Source organism: Myiozetetes cayanensis, unplaced genomic scaffold (assembly GCF_022539395.1).
Source record: "Myiozetetes cayanensis isolate MyiCay16 unplaced genomic scaffold, myiCay2020 scf6-25, whole genome shotgun sequence".
Taxonomy (NCBI): Eukaryota; Metazoa; Chordata; class Aves; order Passeriformes; family Tyrannidae; genus Myiozetetes; species Myiozetetes cayanensis.
This window is the reverse complement of record NW_026087853.1, coordinates 662024-685634: the sequence shown is the minus strand read 5'-3', so window position 1 is coordinate 685634 and position 23611 is coordinate 662024. Positions and strand designations below refer to the sequence as shown.

At 53.8% G+C, this 23611-nt stretch overlaps 1 protein-coding gene across 2 annotated transcripts in view; it reads left to right on the top strand.

Annotated features, from left to right (window-relative positions):
* Nucleotides 1-4193: 4193 nt before the first annotated feature.
* ATL1 (atlastin GTPase 1) overlaps nucleotides 4194-23611 on the top strand; it is a 28276-nt gene continuing 8858 nt past the window's right edge. For both annotated transcript variants that reach the window (XM_050336126.1, XM_050336125.1), the window contains exons 1-8: nucleotides 4194-4332; nucleotides 15290-15537; nucleotides 16429-16563; nucleotides 17327-17431; nucleotides 17646-17696; nucleotides 19241-19297; nucleotides 22159-22251; nucleotides 23280-23418. In XM_050336126.1, coding sequence (XP_050192083.1) covers nucleotides 4299-4332; nucleotides 15290-15537; nucleotides 16429-16563; nucleotides 17327-17431; nucleotides 17646-17696; nucleotides 19241-19297; nucleotides 22159-22251; nucleotides 23280-23418 — 862 coding nt within the window. In that variant the 5' untranslated portion in view covers nucleotides 4194-4298. The remainder of the gene's footprint in view (nucleotides 4333-15289; nucleotides 15538-16428; nucleotides 16564-17326; nucleotides 17432-17645; nucleotides 17697-19240; nucleotides 19298-22158; nucleotides 22252-23279; nucleotides 23419-23611) is intronic.

Below are 23611 nucleotides of genomic sequence, written 5' to 3'. Positions count from 1 at the left end.
GCCTCTGAGGTAAAACCAGGCCTGTGGGCTTGGTTTGCTTGAAGCTTTGTGCTCATGGCTCCAAATCTCCTTTTTTTTTTTTAATTCTTAAGGAGCTCCTTCAGTTTCCAGAGCATCTTCCAGGAGGCAGGACCTTCACAGTGACTGATTAAGCAAGCAATTTAATTAAACTGCTGGAATCCTGTCTCCTCCACAGTGAAATACCTCTGTTGCAGCCCTAGTGTGCAATGCTGTTTACAGAAGCAGCAAGGATAATTCCTTTGGCTGCAGAGCCCCTGTAAATGTAGGCGGCCATAGCACAACTCGGGGTGAGAAATGGGAACAGCAGGAATAGCAGGATTTCCTAAGCAACAAAGATCTGCTTCACTTAAAATACTTCAGTAAGAAAAGAAAAAAAAAAAACACAACAGAAAGACATTAGGGAGGCTTTAGCTCCAGGAGTGGGGAAAAAACCTGGTGTTTCCTAGGAATTGTGGCCTCTTAACCCAAGGATAAGGGTGCAGAAATTAAACCAGCAGTGACAAATGTGTGATTCCTCTCTGCTGGGGAGACATCCCCTTGCAGCGCTCCCAACACGGATTCCTTGGACTTTCCCGTGCAGTTGAGAAGAAGCAGGGAAGGAGCGAAGGCGGAAGCGATCACAGAAACTGCGGGGAGGAAGTGAACAATTCCAGGATCCCTGGATAACCACAGATCTGCCACCTCTCAGGGGGGCTCAGCCAGCACCTTGGCGAGGAAAACCCGTGCGGGTGGCACCGTTTCCCTCAGCAGCAAGTCCGTGGTGGCACCTGAGCAAGAGCAGAGCCCTTGGCAGCGCCGTCCCTTCGGCACCTCTTACGTAAGCGTTGCACAACGAGGGGCCGGGGATATGAAAAGCAACTCTTAGGAGCCGCCTGGGTAAGTGGGACAGTGGAATCAAGGTAAATTATGAAACAGCTCCTGCCACTGGTACACATGAGGGACTTCATTCCAGGTTTTCTCCTCATTCCGGGGCATTCCCAGTGCTGTGTCTCCCCGTCGCACCGATCGGGAACCGCCGGCTCCGCTCCGTCTCTCTGTGGTGTTTTCTCTTTTTGCCTTTATTTAGTGTCATTTTTCCTCAAGAATCCTTCCATTCTGTGCCCATTCAGTGCATCTGCTGCGGAATCAGCTCTTTGTGATCCGGCAGCAAGAACAGAAAGATGCTTCCTGGGAAGGAAGGGCTGTTTGAAAAGTGGGAAAATAAAGGGAGGATGAATCGGTGGAGCGGAGGGATGGATGAAAATGAACAAATGCTGAGTTCACCCCAGGAAAACAAAATCATCTGCAAATCCCACAACTTGGGATCATAGGAAATAACGCAGGAAAAGGCCTTGGGAGTTCATGGAGACAATCCCTCTGGAACAGCACAGGATCAAACCTCTCCGCTCCTCTTTCGTTTGGGCACCACGTGCCATAATGGCAGGAGAAAAGGAGAAAATGCCAGTAAATGGGGCAGTGCAAGCTCGACCTGAGCAGCAATTCTCAAAGGGAATGAGGAAAACAAGACCTGAGCCCATCTCAGTTTAATTAGACTTTCAAATTAACAGATTTCCATCCTCTTTTTTTCCCCCCCTCTCCGTTTCCCAGCTGCTTTTCTTCTCATCTCCCCTTTCAACCCCTCTGAACCCCTCTGAGTGTCCAGCAGAAGAAATATTCCCTCAGCACACCAATCTCTTCTCTGCTACACTGAAGCAGCAACGGGCCTGGGCAATTTTGGGGATCATTTGTAAAAATCCTAACGGAGCTTCTGCAGAGCTGAGCTCCTCGTGGTCCCAGTGCCCAGCAGGATCCAGCTCCCTGCCACGTGAGCCAGCACTTCAGCCAGCCAAAATGAGCCAAAATTATATGTTTCATCCTGATGCTGTAAACACAGGGAAGGAGCCAACGGGGGAGGCAGTCACAGAGTATTGGAGAAGGCACTTAGGAATTAGGTATCAGCATATCAATGGGAGCCCAACAACACATGGCTTTGGCAGGGATCAGCTGCCTGGAACAGCAAATTGGTTCGTTTTTCAATGTTTTTCCCTCTGTCAGAGATGAAGAGCAGATCCTGCCGGCTCCTGGGATTCCAGCAAAGCTGGATGGCCACCGGCTTTCCCCGACCGCTGCAGGCCAGAGTCCAGAAATGAGAAGCATTCCCCCAAAATCTGCTCTTGCAGATGCAGTCGTGGGGCTCAGTGCCCTCTGGTGACCACCAGGTTTGCAGTTTAATGGGTTGCTCCCTGAGCACTGTGCTGTGCATCTTCCAAAGGACAGCACTGGGATGTGGCTTCAGCAGCCTGTTGGAATCACAAGTGTGGGCAAACACTGGGTGAGGATGAGCGTGTTCAATCCCACGTGGTCCACATGGGGAGGGTGGGAATGGGCAAACTCCCTGTGGCTGGCATTGCCCAGAAAGCCAAACACGTGCTGGGCTCATCCCCAGCGCTGTGGGCAGCACGGAGAGGGAGGGGATTATTCCCCTCCACCCTGCTCTTGTGAGAGAATCCATCTGGAGTTCTGTGTCCAGCTCTGGGGCTCCCAACATAATGAGGATGTGGAGCTGCTGGAGCGAGTCCAGAGGAGGCCACGGAGATGCTCTGAGGGCTGGAGCCCCTCTGCTCTGGAGCCAGGCTGGGAGAGCTGGGGGGGTTCCCCTGGAGAGAGAAGGCTCCAGGGAGACCTGAGAGCCCCTTGCAGGGCCTAAAGGGGCTCCAGGAGAGCTGGAGAGGGACTGGGGACAAGGCATGGAGGGACAGGACACAGGGAATGGCTTCCCACTGACAGCACTGGGTTAGATGGGATATTGGGAAGGAATTCCTGGCTGTGAGGGTGGTGCAGGCCCTGGCACAGGTTGGCCAGAGAAGCTGTGGCTGCCCCTGGATCCCTGGAAGTGTCCAAGGCCAGGTTGGATGGGGCTTGGAGCAACCTGGGCTAGTGGAAGGTGTCCCTGCCCATGGCAGGGAGTAGGAATTAAATGGCCTTTAAGATCCCTTCCAACCCAGGCCATTCTGTGATTCCACGTTATGAAGCACAGCTAAATCTTCCCCAGAAGTGCCCACCCCAGGTCTTCAAGCTGCATCGTTTGTGCCACATCTGCACGTGCACAGTGCGTATCTCCTGCTGCCCGTGGATTCTGCAGGCACAGGTGGAACTGGGGAGCAGGAGCTGGCTCACCCCCAACCCCAGGGCAGGATCCCTCTGGGGAATTCTCAGCTCCCGTGTTCCCGTGTGTTCCCTGCATGCTCTGGGACAGGGCACGTCGTGTGTCTGAGCTCTGTGTGTGCAGGAACTGTGGGGCTCTGCTTTGGGAGTGACCCCACCTGGGTCCCCCAGCCATGCCCCCTGTGGGTGGGTGCCTGTTGGGGTTCCCTGTACTCCAGATAAGCTGGGTGCCCCAGTGCAGATTCCTCCAGGGTCTGGGTGCCCATGGGGGTGCCCAGTGCCCCTCAAGAGTGGATGCCCCCCAGGTGTGGATGCTTCACATGTGGGTGCCCCCATGATCCCAGTGCCGTGGCAGGAGTGACCTGGACGTGGGACCATCCTGTCTGTGCTGGGTCCTTCTATCCACGGGCCCCATGGCTGGGTGCCCAGTACCCCAGACAAGCCTGGTTCCCCAGACAGGGATGCCTTCAGTGTCTGGGTGCCCATGGGGGTGTCCAGTCCCCTCCAGGTGTGAATGCCTCCAGGTATGGATGCTCCCCATGATCCCAGGGCCCTGGCAGGGGTGACCTGCATGTGGGTGCATCCTGTCTGTGCTGAGCCCTCCATCCATCTCCCCCATGAGTGGGTGCCCACGGGGGTGCCCAGTCCCTCCTCATGTCAATGCCTCATACATGGGAACCCCCATAATCCCAGTGCCCTGCCACGAGTGACCTGGATGTGGGACCATCCTGCATGTGCTGTGTACCCCATCCATGGCCCCATGTGACTGCATACCCTTAAGGGTGCCCAGTGCCCCCAAGGTGTGGATATCCAGCCCCCCGCGATCCCAGTGCCCTGCCAGGAGTGACCTGGATTTGGGACCCTCCCCGCCTGACCCCCCCATCCAATCCCCCCGCCGCGGGTGGGTGGGTGCCCGGGGGGGTGCGGGTGTGTGTATATATGTGTGTGTGAGTGTGTGTGTGTGTGCCCCCCCGAGCGCTGCCCGCGGCTGCCCGGGGGCCGTGCCGGGCCGTGCGGCGGGCGGGGATGGTGCGGCTCCCGCCGGCTCCCCGCCCGCCCGCGCCGCCGCCGCAGCCCCGCCAGACGCAGCGCGGCTCGGAGCGCGCACGGAGCCTCCTCCCGCAGCCGCCGCCATGGCCCGGAACCGCCGGGACAGGAGCAGCTGGGGTAGGAGGCGATGGCTCGGCGGGGGCAGCGCGGACAATGCCGGGCCTGCGGCGGCTGCGGCCCGCGCCGGGGCGGGGCTGCGGGGGCACCGTGCGGGCGGGGGGCTCGGCCGGCCCGGGGCGCGATCCCCGTGAGGGGGCACGCGGGGATCTGCGAGTCCCCACGGCATCCCCGCGGGGCCGGGGGCCCGCCCGTCCCGCCCCACCGGCGGCGCTAGGAGGGGGGTGCGGGATGGGGGTGCCCCGCGTTCCGGGGCCTCGCTGGGGCGCGGGGCGGGCGGGGTGTCCCCGGCTCGGGCTTGTCACGGCCCCGCCCGGGGCCCGACACCCCGCGGCAGCTGCTCGGGGAGCCCTGCGGCTGCCCCGGCTCCCCTCAGCCTGCCCGGACACCCCTCGCCCTGTCCCTGGTGTCCCCTCGGTCCCGGAGGGGGGATGTCACCTCAGCCACCACCCCTCGTCACCCAGGAGCAGGATCCCCCTTGGTCCCAGCCCACCTCGTCCAGGAGCAGGGATCCTGCTCACCCCACCCCACCCAGGAACAGGGAATCCCGCTCCCCCCACTCCTGCCTCATCCAAGGGGCAGGATTTCCCTTACCTCCAACCCATCTCATCCAGGGATCCCACTCACCCTCACTCCACCTCATCCAGGGGCAGGATTCCCCTCACCCCCACCCTACCTCATCCGGCAGCAGGAATCCCACTCGCTCCCCTCCCACCTCTTCCAGGAGTAGGAGTCCCCTCACCGCCACCCCACCTCATCCAGGAGCAGAGATTCCACCTCACCCACATCCCACCTCATCCAGGGGCAGGAATCCTGCTTACCCCACTTTCCTCAGTCAGAGCCGCTGGCCTTCCCCGGCAGCTCACCCCTCCAGAGGGTTTCTTCCCATTTCTGGGAGCCGGAGGGCTTTGTTGTCGTGTCACACCTTCCAGAGAGGGGCCATTTTAAACCCGTCCCCTCACAGCCCTCCCGGAGGCCGGGGGATTTTGGGGGCAGCCAGGCGGGGTGACGGGGGAGGAGGAAGTTCTGTGGCGTCTTCCTGCGAGGCTTCGCTTCCCTCTGGAGCCGCCCGGATCCTCCAGCGGCTGCTGCTTCCCAGTGGAGCCAGGGCTGGTCCCACAGGTGGGCTGCACCCAGCAAGGGGCTCCTCCGCCTTCACGTGTCGCTTCACCCGCTTCCACTGACACTCTGTTTTCCTTAGGAAACCAGTCTTTATCCAGCCATTTTCCGTTATTTGAGGCTGCTGGGGAGAGCAATTTGCCATTTCCTCCGGAGTCACATTCCGGGTGAGCTCGCTCACCGGTGCTCCAGGTATCCTGGCTCCTCGGGCGGAGCGGCTGAGCCGAGCCGCGATGTTTAGATACACAAATTACATCCTAATTTGCGTAGATGAGTGTAGGATTTCCCATGGTAATGATTAGCAGTTCAGAGACGAGCTCCAGGAAGTGCTGGCATAACGGAGTGTGTGATCCGGGCCAGCGGAGCGGGGAGGGGGGCTTTTTTTTTGGGGGGGGAGAGTGAGGGGTGGAAAATTGGCGAAGCTCGTCTGATCGGTGCCGTGTTTGACTGTGACTCAACGAGGGTCGCCAGATCCTCGGGTAAACCGGAGGGAAAACTTGCCAGGGAATGCGCTGCCGTTCTCAGCTTTGTCTCACGGAGCGCGTGTGACAGACGTGTCAGCCCTGTGTGTGTTGGGAATTGCACACACGTCCACGCGATGGTGCTTTCCCTCCAGGTCCTGATGGCAGGAGAAGGGAATGCAAATGACGCCGGAAGGGATGTAAGGAGGGAAAACATCTACCTTGGGAAGTACAACCTCGGTCCAGCAAGACAAATTAGGCACATCCCTCAGCCTGAGTGCTGCTGAGCCCCACTCTGGGGAAATGTGATGTGTCACTGAGTTGGTGACCTCTCCTCTTAGATCCTCTACAGGAATCTGGAAGCATCCACGGATCCAAGTTGGATCTGTGTGGGATCAGCCACCTTCCCCACAGCTCAGAATCATACCCTACATCCCACAGACGTTTACCTCTTCCTAGAGGATTTCCCGGCGCTTTGCCGGGCCGGTTGACGTTGCAAGTAAGAAATTAAGAGGGCAAAAAATGCCTCTCGTTTTTTACTAGGGGGAAAAAACCCAAACAAACTCCACCTTTAATGGATTTATTTATTCTATTTATACAACAAAACCTCACGGCCCTGAACGCTGTGTTTACATCCAGTGACTGCAGCATTGTCCGGTGACATCAGTCCGTGGGGTGATTATTTCACTGCTACATTTTTCAGCTGGCGAAGGAGGAGGCTCAGGCTGAGGAGGAAAGGAGAAAGTCCTTTGCTTTGTTCTAAAAATGGGCTTATGGGTCATTAAAAATATTAACGCTATTTTGAAACGGATCAAACTTTGTCCCAGTTACTCAGGCCTGGAAAGAGGCAGCTGCTTGGTGTAACCCCCCCCTTCGTTTCATGAAAAATAACTGGCTTTTTTAAAAGCTCCCAGAGCAAATTTTGGGGTGTTGTCCCTCCCTGGTTGAAGCTGGGTCGCTGTCACATCTCTGTGAGCTCATGCAGGGGGTTGTGATGCATCCAGAACAGGATTTAGCCTTGGGCTAAAGGTCAGCATAAGGCTGTGCCTCATTTAAGGCTCTTCCTGAACGTGGTAAATGATGCACAGACTTTACAACTGCTGCCAGTTGAATGGTTGAGGCAGCTGAAGATGATTAAAAAAAAAAGCACAAATGATTTTCTTGCTGTGAGTGGGGGACCCTGCTTTTCCCAAAATAAGGATTGTTAGTCCAAATCCTGCTTGGCACGGTGAAGTCCAGCCAGCTCAGGGAAGGTTTGTGGTAGATTACACTGATTTTTTTTCCCTGAATTTGTTTGTGCTTGGCAGTTGCTGATGTTCAACAGCCTGCTCCCCCCCAGTCCAGTCAAACCATCAGAGATCCCCTCTCCCAGTTGCTCCTTTAAACAGCACAGACTGGAACAAATTGTGTGAAATCTCATGTTTCCCATGAAGCTGATATGTTTCAGACAGAGGGGCCTTCACACAAAAAGCCAGAAATATTCACAGCTAAATGTCTGGCTTGTAAATGAGGGGAGAAAAATGAAGTGCTGGGACTTGAAAGACAACGTTGCAAGATAAGTATGGGACTTGAAAGACAAGACAACACTGCAAGAAAAATATGATCATAGAGTCATGGAATGGTTTGGGTTGGAAGAGGCCTCTAAATTTCATCTCATTGCATCCCCTGCCATGGGCAGGGACACCTTCCACTAGCCCAGGTTGCTCCAAGCCCCATCCAACCTGGCCTTGGACACTTCCAGGGATCCAGGGGCAGCCACAGCTTCTCTTGGCAACCTGTGCCAGGGCCTGCCCACCCTCCCAGCTGGGAATTACTTCGCAGTATCCCAGGATATCGGGATAGAACTCTAACCCTGGAGTTGGTTATGTCTTGCTGCAATTTCCCTGCTAAGCCCATGGATGAGAAGCAGCAGATGGAAATATTGTTTAGGGCCTGGGTGATGTTCAGGGAAAGAGGGATTTATTTTAACTCCTCTGCATCACTGACTGGAACCTTCTCCAGAGGGGGAAGGAGTCTGGGACAGGTGTTGTCATGCTCTGGGAGGCACAAGATGGATCATTTCTGGAAGTCAGTTCAATCCAGAGAGACCCCAATTCCCTTGTTCCTGCCAGAAATGCTCCCACTTGTCATCAGCTGAAGGAGGGTGGAGTGTGGCAGCAGGAAAGGAGCTGAAGGGGAATTTCCCAGCTGGGGTGGAGGCTCTGGAGAAGGGGCTGAACTCTGCCAAGCCCACAAAGTATGTAACATTTAAAGCTCCCTATAGGCATAACTGTTTTCTCCAGACTGTAATTGTAATTTTCATGCTGTATCCTAGGATTCTGTGGCATGTTTACCAAGCTTAATTTTCAGGCAATTTTAGCGACAAAAGGGTAAAAATAATTTCATGTCAGAAACGACTAAATCCAGTAATGATGGTGGAGATGAAGGGAGGCTGTTGCTGACGAACAGAGCAGATGAAAGGCCATGCAGAAAATGTGACCTGGGGGTGAAGCTGGAGTTCTGGAGATGTATTCCTGGCAGTGTTCCAGGCCAGGTTGGATGGGTCTTAGAGCAGCCTGGTCTAGTGGGAGGTGTCCCTGCCCGTGGCAGGGGGCTGGAACGAGCTGGTCTCTGCTTTGCTTCATTCCCAAGGTTGCTGTGTGCCTGTGTCTCTGAATCCTGCTAATGAGGAGCTCAGCTCGGGAATTTCACAGCCACAGGAATTGCTGTTGCTTCAGAGCCAGCTGAGCACCAGAGCTTGGTGTAAGGGGTGGTGGGTGTTGTCATTAAAAAGCTGCACGTTGGACTTTGGCATTTGAGGTGTTGTAACAGGCAGGTTTGGTGGCTGCTGATCATCCAGGCTCTTGTTTCTGTCAGCATTCACGGCGGGCAGGTCCCAAACCACTCGTGCTATCAGCAGAACCATTCATCTGCTCGTCCCCTCTGCCAGAGGGAGAAGGGGCTGGGCTGGCCACGCTGCAGCAGCGGTGCTGCCAGCTGGGTGACTCAGGGCTGGCAGGAAGGAGGTGCACTCCAGTCCTGCCACTGCTCCAAAAAAAGCAAGGGATGAGTCCCAAGCCTGGCAGCAGCAGCCACTCCGTTCAGCTCCCTGCTCCCGGAATCCTGGGGTGCAGAGAAGTGGGATGCTCGCCAGGGGAACGTGGGAGTGCAGGTTGGATTGGGCAGGATGTTAGTAGTGCTGTGCTGTCGGGCTGTAAGAGTTTGGCCTGACTTTGGAGAGGACAGTTTGGGATCTCAGAGGGAGCCTGCCAAGTGTGACCTGTGACAATCACAGAATCAATTGTGCTGGGAAAGACCTCTGAGGTCAACCTGTGACTGATCACCACCTTGTCAACTGGACCGTGGCACTGATGCCACATCCAGCCTTTCCTTAAACAGCTCCAGGGACAGCAACTCCAGCACCTCCCTGGGCAGCCCATTCCAATTGACCTGCCATTCTTGATTGCTGAAGGACAGGGCTCATTTTTCCCAGGACAGTTTTCTTCACCTGTTCATCAGCGATGCCCTGCAGCTCCCTGGGTGCAGATCTTCATCACTGACCCATCATTTCCACAGGTTCCTGGCAGAGCTGGAATTCCATCTGCACTTCCAGTCTGGGAAGGTGCAAGTGATTTGCAAATAGGGCACAGAAAGGTCTGGCTCTGCCTTCCCATTCCCTGCTGCATTTCCCAGAGCACCAGCCCCAGGTCCTGACAGAGGTACATGTGTCACTTCAGGGGAGCTCTGCTTAGTGGATGCTGCTGATGGGCAGCACCTGGTGCTTCTCCTACTTGGATCTGTGATCCTCTGAATCCGTGGGGCTGAGAAAATCCCAGCAGAGGTGTGAACAGGGTGGAGGGAGGGTTGTGTGGCCAGCACTGACCTGGATGCAGGAGTTGCATGGAGAGAGACTATTTACAATGGCCTGGAGTGCCAGGACAAGGGGGAATGACTTTACACAGAGAGAGGGCAGGGTTAGATGGGATATTGGGAAGGAATTCCTGGCTGGGAAGGTGGGGAGGCCCTGGCACAGGTTGCCCAGAGAAGCTGTGGCTGCCCCTGGATCCCTGGAAGTGTCCAAGGCCAGGTTGGACAGGACTTGGAGCAACCTGGGCTAGTGGAAGGTGTCCCTGCCCATGGCAGGGACTTGGAGCAAGGTGAGTTTTAAGATCCCTTCCATCACAAACTATCCCAGAATTCCATGATATAGAAAGAGGTGGTGACTGTGTGTGTGAGAGGAAAACCAGCTTGGGAGCCTTTGTGTCCTGCTGGCCTGGAACGCTCGGGGAGCACGGCGAGGGCAGGACTGCAGAGCACTGAGAGAGGGCTTTGCCCAGCCCTGGTTCCTGCTTCTCCCTCTCAAGACAGTCTCCCAGGAGCACCTCAGTCTAGACACCTTCTGGCAGCCCCGTGCTGAGGGAATTTGCCAACTCATAGCCAGGCCAGGCTGGGTGGCTCGGGATGGACCTTGCCCTGCGTGCATCCCTTGTGCAGGATCCACTGAGGTCATTGCTGGACAACATCCCCCCTGCCCTGGCAGGGTGTGTGCGCTGCTTCCATGCTTTATTTCTTATTTTTCCCCTCCTTAGCTGGATCAGAAGCAGAGCTCTGCTTCAGCCTGTCTGGGAGAGGAGGGGAGGATTCCTGGTGCATGCTCAGAGCGCTGCAGCCTCGCCCGGCCTCCCCAGAGCCCTGCTGATCATCACTGCCTGTCATGTGGCACATGGATTCAGCGTGGGGAGAGGGAGCACAGCTCCTGTCCCAGCAGCAGCCACGCTGGGTGTGAGCAGTGCCAGGGGGCCAGCAGCTTGGAGAGGGATGTGTGGCCGTGCCAGAGCCGTTGTGGAGGGCAGATAAGCTTCCTGGAAGCTGAGGCTCTCTGGAGAGGGATGGGGGCTGACTGTAAGCTGCTCTGTTCAGGGCTTGGCTCGTGGTGTGGCTGGTGGCACTGTGATATGTGAGTGGTATAAGTGGCAGCTGCAGCAAGGACCCACAGGGATATCACTGCTGATCAGACTAATCCCTGGAGAGCTCTGATAAGCAGCCTGGCACAGTCGATACAGGGATACTCTATTCCAAGGAAATAGCAGCAAGTTAAAGATTCCCATCAAACCTCTATTTTCTCCCCTTGGTGTATTGTGTTTTTCAATGCAGTAAGTTGGTTTGAATACCTCAGAACACAGCACTGGGGTGACAGCTGTGTGTCTGTGTGAGTGACATCTGAGCTGGGGTCGTTCAGCCTGGAGAAGAGAAGGCTCCAGGGAGACCTCGCTGTGGCCTTCCAGAACTGAGAGGTGGCTTACTGAGAAGAGGGAGAGCGACTTTGGACATGGGCAGGTGGTGACAGGACAAGGGGGAATGGATTTAAGCTAAAAGAGGAGAGATTAGTTTGGATATTAGGAAGAAATTCTTCCCTGGGAGGGTGGGCAGGCCCTGGCACAGGTTGCCCAGAGAAGCTGTGGCTGCCCCTGAATCCCTGCAAGTGTCCAAGGCCAGGTTGGACGGGGCTTGGATCAGCCTGAGCAAGTGGAAGGTGTCCCTGCCCGTGGCAGGGTGTGGAATGAGATGGGATTTAAGGTCCCTTCCAACCCAAACCACTCCAGGATTCCATGATTTCAGCAGGGGGATCGGAGCCCAGGCTGCAGGCCCTGCTTTCCACAGGCAGTGCTGAGGTGATCCTGGGATCCAAGGAAGCACGAGAGCAGGGCTGGCAAAGTGGCTCTCTCAGGCTCTGATCCGACAGGCTCAGATGATGGGACACGGCTGCCTTTCATCCTCTGGAATGAAATGTATTTACTGTGCAGGCTCCTTTCAGGACAAGGCTGATTTATTGGTGGCTCTCTGGGATGCAGTCAGCACTTCTGTGACCTGTTCTTCCATAGCTGAGGAAGAACAGGCTTCAGCAAGCCCTCACCAAAGGTTTCATAATTAGTGGCGTGGAATTCACCTCATTTATTCCTCTGGAGGAGCTTAAATACATTAGACATGTCTGTCAGTCTGCACACAGGCACAGTGTGAAACACACTGCTTTAATTTAATTCATTTTAGCCAAAAGTAAGTCCTGGACCAGTTGGACAATGTTAATGTTGGTTTTTTTAGTGCTTCTAGTGACAGTACAAATGCCAAGGCAAATCTCTGCTCTCCTTCCCCTTTCCACTTGGAATGGCCATATGGAAAAGAGAGAGCGTGGCTTCCCCCCCCCGCTTCGGAGTCACGGGAATGAGCTGTTATGAAATGGGGAAAAGGAACTGGATCCTGACAATTCCTGAATGAGCAGCTGGAGGATTGACGTAATCGCAAGGGGCCGAGAGAAAGGAGGAGTCATCCCAGAAAATGAGTGAAAACAAAACTGTGTTTAGGAAAGCCGAGCCCTCCTTCCTTTCCCTTTTTGGCACTGCCAGGTACAACTTCCTTCAAAGCAAACAAAGTTGTTCCTGGCCAGAAAAGAGCAGTTTAAAGACTTGATTTCCAGTCACGTGCAGCCATCTTATGAAATAATCCCTGGCTCTGCAGTGGGGCAGATAATCTAATAAGCAGAACGTGGAAGTTTCATCACATGGAAAATAAATATGAAAAAGATAAAGTTCCGTCTGCCAATGGCACACACGAAAGAAGCAGAGACAGCAGGGATGAAATTAGCTCAGAGACCTGCTTAATATGATCTCTCTCTCCTGATGACCTCAATGAACTGGGAAATCAATATATCCTGCTCATAATGTTTTGTGTTTTGCCCCTGTGTTGTGCAAACTGCCTGGTTTTCCTGCTGTCCAGGTGGTGGAAGGAAGGACACTGTGGCTGCTTTGGACTCTTACCTGTGTCTGGAGACATTTTCCCAAAACCTGCCAACATCTCCTGAAAAAAATTGTTCTCCTTCAGATTGTGATGTTTTGAAAGGACAGAACGGTCTCTGCTCCCCTGCACTGGTTGTCGCTCTTTCCCAGCAGCTGAACTGGAGGGAGGGGGAACACCTGGGAGATCCCATCCAGGCACCAGGAGGTGGAATGTGGCAGCAGCTGTCCCTCTGGAAGCAGGAGGGCAGGGACTCTGCTCAGTCCTCTGTGCTGCTGCATCTCTGTCAGACAGTGGAGGGTGGGATTTGATTGTTGGGAGCGGCGCCACGTGCTTAGAAAATATGTGAAACATCTCTAGGGTGCGACTTCCTCCTGTCTGTCTTGCTCCTTTTTAAAAAAACACAACTTTTCTTTCACCTTTAGGAGTTTTAAATCATGGAATGACAGAATGGTGTGGGTTGGAAGGGACATTAAAGCTCATCCAGTTCCACCCCCTGCCATGGGCAGGGACACCTTCCACTTCACCAGGGTGCTCCAACCTGGCCTTGGACACTTCCAGGGATCCAGGGGCAGCCACAGCTTCTCTGGGTCAACCTGTGCCAGGGCCTGCCCACCTTCCCAGCCAGCAATTCCTTCCTAATATCCCATCTAACCCTGCCCTCTGGCAGTGGGAAGTCATTCCTGATTGTCCTGTCCCTCCATCCCTTGTCCCCAGTCCCTCTCCAGCTCTCCTGGAGCCCCTTTAGGCCCTGCAAGGGGCTCTCAGGTGTCCCTGGAGCCTTCTCTTCTCCAGGGGAACCCTCTCAGCTCTCCCAGCCTGGCTCCAGAGCCAGGGAAATTGGATTCCAGCCAAAATGCTGGTCCCACTTGCCCTGTGTGTGGGATTTGTCTGCTCTGGGAAGGTGGCACAGCTCTCTCACCCTGCTGCTTTACTTAGAGTCAGGAATATTTCGATTTACACGTTTTTTCCTGCCTCTGCCGTGAGTCACATCCTATCCAATGATCTCTCCACTGTTCCTTTCAGTGGAACTGCACAAAGAAAATAAAACTTGGACTTGGTTAGCTTGGTTAGCATTGGGAAACACCAGGAGAGAGGAGGGATTTCCTGTCCTTTATATCCCTTGCAGTGTGGCAGTGCTTAAGCAGAGCCCCAAAAGCCTGTGGCCCCTTGGCCATGCTTACCTGTTGGGAATTCCTGGATGCTGGAAGGGGTATTTGCTGAGAGACCTCCATTTTCAGGCCATTTGGCAACGTGTGCCTGAATCCTGAATCTTTGGATTTGAAATGGGAAGGTGGTGTTTTTTTTTCCTGGAGGCCTCTGAGCAGTGACACAGGGCAGGGCCTGCTGTTTGAAGGGATTTTAGTGCTGCAGGCTGGTGGAGAATCCCTCTTTTCAGAGCGGGTGGGACTTTGGTTGGGCTAAAAAACCTCCAAGCGTCGGGAAGAAAAGATCTTTGTCTTCGAACTGTGAGCAAAGAAAGCTCGTAGTGTACGTCCAAGAACCACCAGAAATCCCCTGGCAACCAGGCTTCACGATCCCAACGCTTCCTTGAGGGATCTTAGGAAATCAGAACCCCCGACAAAAGAGCTGCTGTTATTTAAAATATGAAGTTTGTGCCGGAGGCTTCTTGACAGAGAGGCTGGGAACGGGCAAATCCCGTTCCTCTTGGAATTTATAACTTCACGTGCACACACACAGCCTTTCTGCTTTGGAATGGCTGAAAACTGGGTCCCTGAGGGGTCAGGGGCTGACACAGAGGCTGAGGGGGTTTAGCTTGAGGTAAAACTTTGGAAAGTTCCAGCCCGAGCCAGCGAAGCGGGAAGTTTCTGTCGGAATGCGGGGGAACTTTCCGTCACACGCTCCTCTCCCTGCTGGCAAGGAGCTCTCACGTGGCTGGAGGTGAGCTGACCAGCATGATTAATCACCCTCAGCACCTCTTTCCTGGGCTGGAATGTTTGGAGAGGCAAGGAGAGGAAAATTACTGGAGCTGGCCTGCTCCTTGCAAAGCCCAGGGCTGAAGTGTCCGGGGATGGCAGGTCCTAAAGTGCATCCAGCTCCTGTGAGATCCTCCTGTAAGGCTGGATAATCCCTGCACAGCCTGGCCAGCAGCTCCACTGGGAACTGGGCCATTTCCAAGTGGGGAAGCGAGCAGGGCCTGTGCTTTGTGCAGGGTTCTCACTTGGGAGCGGAGAAGTGGCTTTTATCGGGATGGGTTTGCGTCTTCATGGCCTGATTCCTGCTGGGAGCGTCTCAGGGGATGCTGCTGATGGCAGGGACAGTGGATTGCACTTGGAGCATCGGTGCAGGCTGCACATGGAGCAGGGACAGCATCCATTTTTGAGTCAGCCTTCGGGAAGGGCCTGGTGAGGAGTGCAGGGAACAACAGGGTGATTTGTTCTCCCTGTCATCTCTCCTAGGACAAAAAGGTAACAGGTGTGTTTTGTCAGGAGATTCCAGCAGGGAGCTCTCTGCCTGCAGGGACCCCCTGGCAAGGAGTCTCCATAGGGGTGATGCCCTTTTGGGATGGATATTGGGGCTCTCTGTCCACGTACCCTGCCCAGCCCAGGAGAAGGAACCCCCAGCTCTTGTTCTCCCTGTGCCCACAGGTAGCTTTGCAGACAAGACCTACGAGTGGAGCTCGGAGGAGGAGGAATCCGTGAGGAAGGCAGGGCCGGTGCAGGTGCTCATTGTCAAGGATGACCATTCCTTTGAGCTGGATGAGGCCGCCCTGAACCGCATCCTGCTCTCCGAGGCCGTCAGGGACAAGGAGGTCGTGGCCGTGTCCGTGGCCGGAGCTTTCAGGAAAGGGAAGTCGTTCCTGATGGACTTCATGCTGCGCTACATGTACAACAAGGTGAGGCTGCAGCTCAGGGGGCTCTTCCCGGCCTTCTGGTGCTGCTCCCCTGTGGTGCCCAGGGAAGAGCTGGACAGGATTTGGTGCTCCAGGAATGCTCAAAGCCTCTCATTGGCCTGGGCTTTACAGAATGAAACAGAGCAGATCCTTCCACAGCCCTGGGCACCCAAGGGTCTCCTCGCAGAATCTTCACTTTGGAGTGGAGATGTTCACATCTGCTGCCCTGGGTCATGGAATCAAGTTTGGACAAGCTCTCTGAGATTAAGTCCACCCCTTCTCCCAGCACTGCCAAGGCCACCACTAACTCATGTCCCCAAGTGCCACATCCACACAGCTTTTGGACACTTCCAGGGATGCTGAATCCACCACTGTGCAGGACAATCTGTTCCAATGCCTGATCACACTTTCCATGAACAAATTTTCCCTGATATCCATTATAAACCTCCCCTGGTGTAACTTGAGGCCATTCCCTCTCCTCCTGTCCCTGTTCCCTGGGAGCAGAGCCCAACCCCTCCCCAGCTCCCCCCTCCTGTCAGGGAGTTGCAGAGCCAGAAGGTCCCTCCTGAGCCTCCTTTTCTCCAGGCTGAGCCCCCCCAGCTCCCTCAGCTGCTCCTGCTGCTCCAGCCCCTTCCCAGCTCCGTTCCCTTCCCTGCACACGCTCCAGCCCCTCAATGTCTCTCTTGTCAGGAGGAGGCTAAAACTGAATCCAGGATTTGAGGTGAGGCCTCCCCAGTGAAAGGAAGGAAAAAACTCCCTCACTTGATATTTAACTTCCTAATCTTTCCCTAAGGAAATCTCTCCAACCCGGACTGCCCCCTCCAGCACAGGGGACAAGCGTGAAACCAAAGTGAGATGAGAACTCACAGCAGCTTCTTCTGTTCCTCCCTGCAGGATGCTGTGGACTGGCTTGGAGATTACAACGAGCCCCTGACCGGTTTCTCCTGGAGAGGAGGATCCGAGCGGGAGACCACCGGCATTCAGATATGGAGCGAGGTTTTCCTGGTGGACAAGCCCGACGGGACAAAGGTGTGTGTGTGCCTCCTGGTGGTGCTCAGCTCGTTCTTCTCTTCCAGCTTTCGAGGCTCTTCTGCCTTGTCTTAGGGTGGCTGTGAGAAGCTTAGGGAAGGTTTTCAATGCCCTGTCCCTGATTTAGCATGGATGGGTATAATGCAGTGAGGCGATGATGTCCAGGTGTCCCTGCTGTGCTCTCCCACTCTGTGCATCCCAGAGTTTATATCTGTACTCTTCCTACTCACCTTGGATCCGAGGTCCTTGCAAACCACTCCCCTTTCCTGGAGCAGCAGCTGTAAAATGGAGTTTCTCCATTCAGGGTGGTCAAATGCAATGCAAAATGGGATTCTGGAGGCGTCCTGCAAATTCCACTTGCAGGAATATTTTGTATTTGTCTGCTCTTTAGCGCAGAGCCCGGCACCGAAGCGACACTGAGTCATTCAGGGTGTGATTTTTGGGGTAGCTGAAGGTGTTCTGGGTTTAAGGAGGTGCAAGAAGTGTTTGGTTTCTATGACACAAAGCTGCTGCAGACTCAGGAATTGGCTCCTGAGTGTTTGAGGAGCAAATTGGCATTGATTTCAGTGCCTGCTGGAGCCGTCCTGTTGTCAGGGCGTGGCTGGGGCTGCTCTTTCCCCTTCCCCTCCACCAGCAATAACCCCGAGGCAGAGGCAGTGAGATCAGATTCAGCTGACACTCCCCCCCACACCCCCCCTTGGCAGGTGAGGGTGGGTTTCCCTGGATCCCAGGGGGTGCTGACGTGGCGCTCTGTGCCCCGCAGGTCGCCGTGCTGCTGATGGACACACAGGGGACCTTCGACAGCCAGTCCACCCTGAGGGACTCTGCCACCGTGTTTGCCCTCAGCACGATGATCAGCTCCATCCAGGTGGGGAACCTCTGGGCTCTGGGGGGGTGGGATTCACTCCCCAGGAACCCTGGTGCTCCCAGGACCTCTCTTGGACCACACCAATCCCTACCTGGGACTTTGCCTGTGTCCCCACGGTGCTGTTGGAGGCTTTAACCACATCAAAGGCGTGCTGGCCTGAAGGACAGGCTGTTCTGAGTGATCTGAAGTTGTTTTTTTTTTTATTTAAATGCAGGTTTATAACTTGTCCCAGAACGTGCAGGAGGATGATCTGCAGCACTTGCAGGTGAGGGAAGAGAAGCTTCAGGGTGACCTAACTGTGGCCTTGCAGGACCTGAAGGGAGCTGCAAGAAAGATGGAGAGAGATCATTTACAAGGGCCTGGGGTGACAGGAAAAGAGGGAATGGCTTCAACCCGACAGAGGGCAAGATTAGGTTAGATATTGGGAGGAATTCCTGGCTGTGGGAGTGGGGAGGCCCTGGCACAGGTTGCCCAAAAGAAGCTGTGGTTGCCCCTGGATCCCTGGATCCAGGTTGGACAGGGCTTGGAGCCACCTGGGATAGTGGAAGTGTTTGGGTTTGGAAACAGGTGATCTTTAAGTTTCCTTCCAGTCCAAACCATTCTGGGGTTCTATTCCGTGACTGTAAATTAAAAGCCTGGATGTTGCCATCTGGTACTGGCTCAGTACAGGTGACACCCCCCCACCAAGGGTGATTCCAGCCCTGACTGTTGGAGAAAAGCAGCTAATGGGATTTTTGTGGCACAGGTGTCCTGCCCATTTCCTGGAATTACCTCCTGCTTTCCCTTCTGTTTAGGTGATTGATTGATTGATTGATTGATTGGTTAGGTAGATTTTTTTCAGGAGCTTAAGGAAAAGGAAAGAAAAGCAAAAGTCCAGCTGAAAAAAAATCAGCATTTGAAGACTTCTAAATTATTTCAGTCTGTAAATATTACTAACAATAACACCTTTTCCACACTGAATTTATCCAGTGCAACTCTGATCTTCCAGTTTGGATTTTAAGCCGTTATTGCTTAACAAGTTGACCCACTTTGAGGCATCTGGGAAATACATTACTGTGCCTTCAGTTTGCAATTCGAGTCCAGAAAGACTGGAGAGTCTTCAAATCTTGCTTGTAGGCTGATTTTGGAGCCTTTGCACAGCGGGAGTTTGCAGGGAAAGTACTTATTCCTGACTTCATTTCCGCTCGTTCCTGGAGCGTTTCGAGGGAGCAGGGCTCCAGCAGTTCCCTTGGAGCACGTGAAGTTTCTGGTTGGTGTGAGAGCAGCAGCAAGCAGCTGATTGGAGCCATTTTTTGCCCAGATTTGGCAGCCAAACCCTGCAGGCTGAGACCTTGCACGTGGGGGCTCAGCACGGTGATTGTCCCTCTGGCGTGGGAACGGGAAGCCCAGAGCCAATTTGTGTTCCAGCTCTGCACATGGAGCTGTTAGTCCTGGATCATAAAGGTCCCTCACTCCTTCACAGGATCATAAAATTCCCTGAGCTGGAAGGGATCCACAAGGATCATTGATCCCTGCTCAGGACACCCCAACAATCCCCCCCTGTCCCTCAGAGCGTTGTCCAAACCCTCCTGCAGCTCTGGCAGCCTTGGGGCCGTGCCCACTGCCCTGGGGAGCCTGTTCAGTGCCAACCACCCTCTGGGGGGAGAACCTTGTCCTGAGATCCAACCTGACCCTGCCCTGGCACAGCTCCAGCCCTTCCCTCCAGTCCTGTCCTGCTCCCAGAGCAGAGCTCGGTGCTGTTCCCGGGTCTCCCCCAGCCCGGCCGGGCAGTGACGAGCTGACAGTCCCGTTCTTTCCTTCTCCTTCCAGCTTTTCACCGAGTACGGCCGGCTGGCCATGGAGGAGACATTCCAGAAGCCTTTCCAGGTGAGTCCCGGCCAGCTCTCTTGTCCCTGAGCCCTTTGGCTTCACCACGAGGTGTCACTGCAGGACGGGAGGAGCTGGGATTGCCCGGGGATGGGCTCAGCAGCTCCAGGGAAAGGCTTTTGTGCTTCACTGCCCCCAGAGAGGCTTCCAAACACTTCCAGCGCCCCTCTTTCTTTCCTGCCTGAACCCTTGCCTTGCCAAGAGCTCTGCCCTGTCCTGCCAGGCTTGGAGAGCAGTTGGGTTTGCCTCAGGTTTGTCACACTCTGCACAGCCTTTTCCAGGGAATCCCTGCTCCTGGCCAAAGGAAAGGGCGAGGATTAGCAGAGCTGTGGGAAGGCTCAGTTTAAGGGGGGGGAGATTCAGCTTCAAATCAGAGACATCTGTTCACCCTGCTGCTTCCCAACCTGTGGAAAGCTGCTGTTCAAAAAAAAAAAAAAGGAGAGCTTTGGGGGCACCCACAGTAGGTGAGGGGATAGTTGGATGGGGGTTTGTGAACTTCCCAAAGTGGAAAATAGCAGAGAACAAAACATTCAGGGTGATTGGGAAGGGGTTCACAGCTATTTTACATTTGCTTTCCAACATAAAAAGAGAATTGTTGTCCTGGAAGGACAGCAGGTTTATAGAGGGGTTTATAGGCTGTCAGGAAGTGGAATTAAAAGGTTAAAAATTCAGACAAATGGAGATCTTGGGGGAATTTTAAGGGCCTACTGGATGCTGGCATGGGCAGATGACTGATAAAGGCTGTGAAAATTACCAGTAAAAATACAGGACTTGTGGTAGCAAGAGCTTGAAGAAAGTTGTAACCTGGTACAGCAAAAAGCCAGATGTTAAATAAATATCCCTGCTCCTTATTCAAAAACTGGGGGGATGATGCAGCCAAATATTCCAGTGAGAGTGAGATACTTCCTCCTCCATCAGTAAAAAGGAGGCTGTAAGGGGAAACTTAAATATGCTTAAATCATTAGGGCTGGATAACAGGCTCTGATTTGACCAAAGACTTTAATTGCTGTCAAGTCACACAGTTTGTGGATGGTGAGTCTTGTCAAACAATCCCATTATCAGTTTTTAAAAGACACAGAGCTTGGTTGATAAAGGTAACTCTCACCAGGATGTGTCCCCTTCTCTAAGCCTTATCTCCCCAAGATGCTGATTAAAAGCAAATGAAGTCAGCATTGTCTGCTTTAGTCCGTTGTTAATGGATTAAAAACTCATTAACTGATAGATGCCAGAGCAGGCTGAACTAATTTTAATGGGGAATCATCATCCTTCAGAAGTGTTTCCTCAGGGTCCCCCCGGGCTCTCTCTGATTCAGTGTCATCTTCAGGAATGATCTGGGGGGGAAATATCAAACAGCTGCTTGTGGAGGTGACGAAATCTGCTCGAAGGACGGGTGGGGATGTGGCCAGGTGAGCACTGGAGATCTCCCAGCAGGAAAAATGAGGGTGGGCAGGCCCTGGCACAGGTTGCCCAGAGAAGCTGTGGCTGCCCCTGGATCCCTGGAAGTGTCCCAGGCCAGGTTGGAGCATCCTGGGTTAGTGGAAGGTGTCCCTACCCATGGCAGGGGGTGGCACTGGATGAACTTTTAGGTCCCTTTCAACCCAAACCATTCTGTGATTCCCTGATTCTCCAAGTATGATGGTAAAAAACCCTGCAGTTGCACTGATCCTGCTGGAAGGGAAGTGAGACTTGGCAGTGGAAAACCAACATTTTCCTTCAGCTCCCTCCTCTCCTCCTCACACTGAGGAGCCCTCACCGGGCACCAGCCCTGCCTGTGGTGCCCTCACAAAGTGCTGCCTGTCACTCTGCTTGGCAAACCCAGCCCATCTGCAACAACTCTACTTGAGGGGAAAAAAAAAATCATTCCCAACTCAAGGAGTGCACGATGAGTTTGTGGAAAAGTCCTAAACATGGACACATCTCCTAAACATCTCCTGGGCTTCCAAAGAACAGCGTGTCCCCAGCCAGCTCACTGGGTGCAGTGCTTAGAAACTCACTGTTCTCTCTCCTTTTTATTTTTATTTTAACCTTTTCGGATGTTTTATGGAAGAGAAATAAAGAGCAGAAATATTTTCCCTCCCTCCACTGGATTTTTGTTCTAAACATTTTGTAGACAAATTTTAGGGAAATTCCAGTGGAATGGATTCCACTTGCTGATCTGCTTATCTGCTCCTGGACTTCCCCCTCCAAGCCCTTTATTTCTTACATGGGTTGTTGGGTCCCTTGCTCAGATGAGACACTGGAGACCTGATTTCCTCTGAAAATATTTCATTTAGAGGCTCAAAGCTGACCGTACTGGTATTTATTTATTTCTTGCCCAGGAACTTCGAATGCCTCGATAAAGATTACAAAAGCCACTGATTTCTTATTCACCCTCCTTCCTCTGCATCTGCTTCTCATCAGAAGTCTGTCTGGAAGGCTGCCCAGTGAAAAAGGCTGAAAAAAAAAAATAAAAATGAGCCTGCAGAATTCCCATAGGATGGAACTAAATGTGGCTGGAATTGGGGAGCTCGCTGCCTTTTGTCCTGGTTACCAACAATCCCTTCCCTCGCTGGGCAGTGTCAATGACTGATGATGCTCTCCCAGCCAGGGAGTCCAAACCGGTGCTGCAGCAGTTTGGGGTGTGCTCTGTGCCCTTTCTCTTGTCTGCACGGTCTCAGTGCCATGATGGGGTGGCAGGAAAGGCAGGAGATGCTGCTGGAGCTGGGAGAAGACTCGGGATGAGGGTTTTGTTTGTGGCATAAGATGGGGGTGAAGGTGCTGGTGGGGTTCAGCCACCACTGTGGACTCCAAGCAGCACCTCACTGTGACTTGGTGGGTGCTGTGTGACACTGACCCCACTGTTCTCTGGCTCTGTTTTCCAGTCCCTTATATTCCTGGTTCGTGACTGGAGCTTCCCCTATGAATTTTCCTATGGATCTGATGGTGGTGCAAGATTTTTGGAGAAGCGGCTGAAGGTACATTCTGTCTGCTCCGGGTTCCAGGCCAGGTTGGACGGGGCTTGGAGCAACCTGGGATAGTGGGAAGTGTCCCTGCCCATGGCAGGGGTTTGGAACTACATGGTCTTTAAGATCCCTTCTAACCCAAACCATTCCATGATTCTGGAATCTGCCATCACTGGGTGTCAGGAGTGAACTGCAGTGCTGGTGATGGTCATGCTTAGCCAGTGCCTCAGAGTCACAGCAGAGGCATTTTGGGAGGATGAATTTCCTTGCCATGTTCAGTGGCTCCCTGGAACTCTCTTTCTGGGAAAGGCAGTGGATTCCCAAGAGACCAGGAATGATGTTTCAGTAATAGGTAGTTTTACACTAAAAATGATGGGCATGGTATCCAGTGGGATTAATCAGGAACTGAATGGGTGATTTGGGAGTGGGGAGACCTAATTAAAGGCAAGACAAGAAAGGCCCTGGTGGGAAATCCCAGATGTTTTTGTATTCCAGTCATACACGGACATGCACATTTTCCAAAGGATAATAACATGCCCCAGGCCGTGTGGTCAGAGATACACCAGTTCCCTGGTCTTTGTCCTTGTGCAGTAAATCCCTAAGGAATGTCCTTCTGTGTTGCTTTTTCCTGCTCTAAGCAGCCACAGGGTGGAGCATCCCATGCTGCTGGCCCAGCATTATCCCAGCATTCCCAGCAGAGGGAAAATCCCTCTCCCCAGACTGGGGGAAGCGAAGGGGCAGCACCCATCTCTTTGTGGTGACCAAGGGCCTGAGGGAGCAGCTGGAGCTGTGTCAGGGCAGGCTCAGGTTGGATCTCAGGAATAGGTTCTTCCCCCAGAGGGTGGCTGGGCCCTGGGACAGCCTCCCCAGGGAAAGGGCCACGACTTCAAACCTGCCAGAGCTCGAGGAATGCTTGGAAAATGCTCTCAGGGACAGGGTGGGATCGTTGGGGTGTCCTGGGCAGGGCCAGGGGTTGGACTCCCTGATCCTTGTGTGTCTCTTCCAACTCGGGATATTCTGTGATTTATCGTCTCTTGCAGGTCTCGGGAAATCAGCACGAGGAGCTGCAGAACGTCAGGAAGCACATCCATTCCTGCTTCACCAAAATCTCCTGCTTCCTCTTACCTCACCCGGGCCTCAAGGTCGCCACCAACCCCAACTTCGATGGGAAGCTGAAAGGTATGAAGGCAAAGCTCTGGTTTTTAAGCTGATAACATCTTAGATGCCCTGGCAGAGTGTCCTGCTTATTCCTGAAACCTCTTTAAGTATTTTCCATGAAAAAACAACTGGGAGAGGAGTCGGATCCTCCTCCCGGTTATGTACACACACCCAGCTGCTTCTTCCCAGTGCAGCAAGACAAACATGGGAGGCA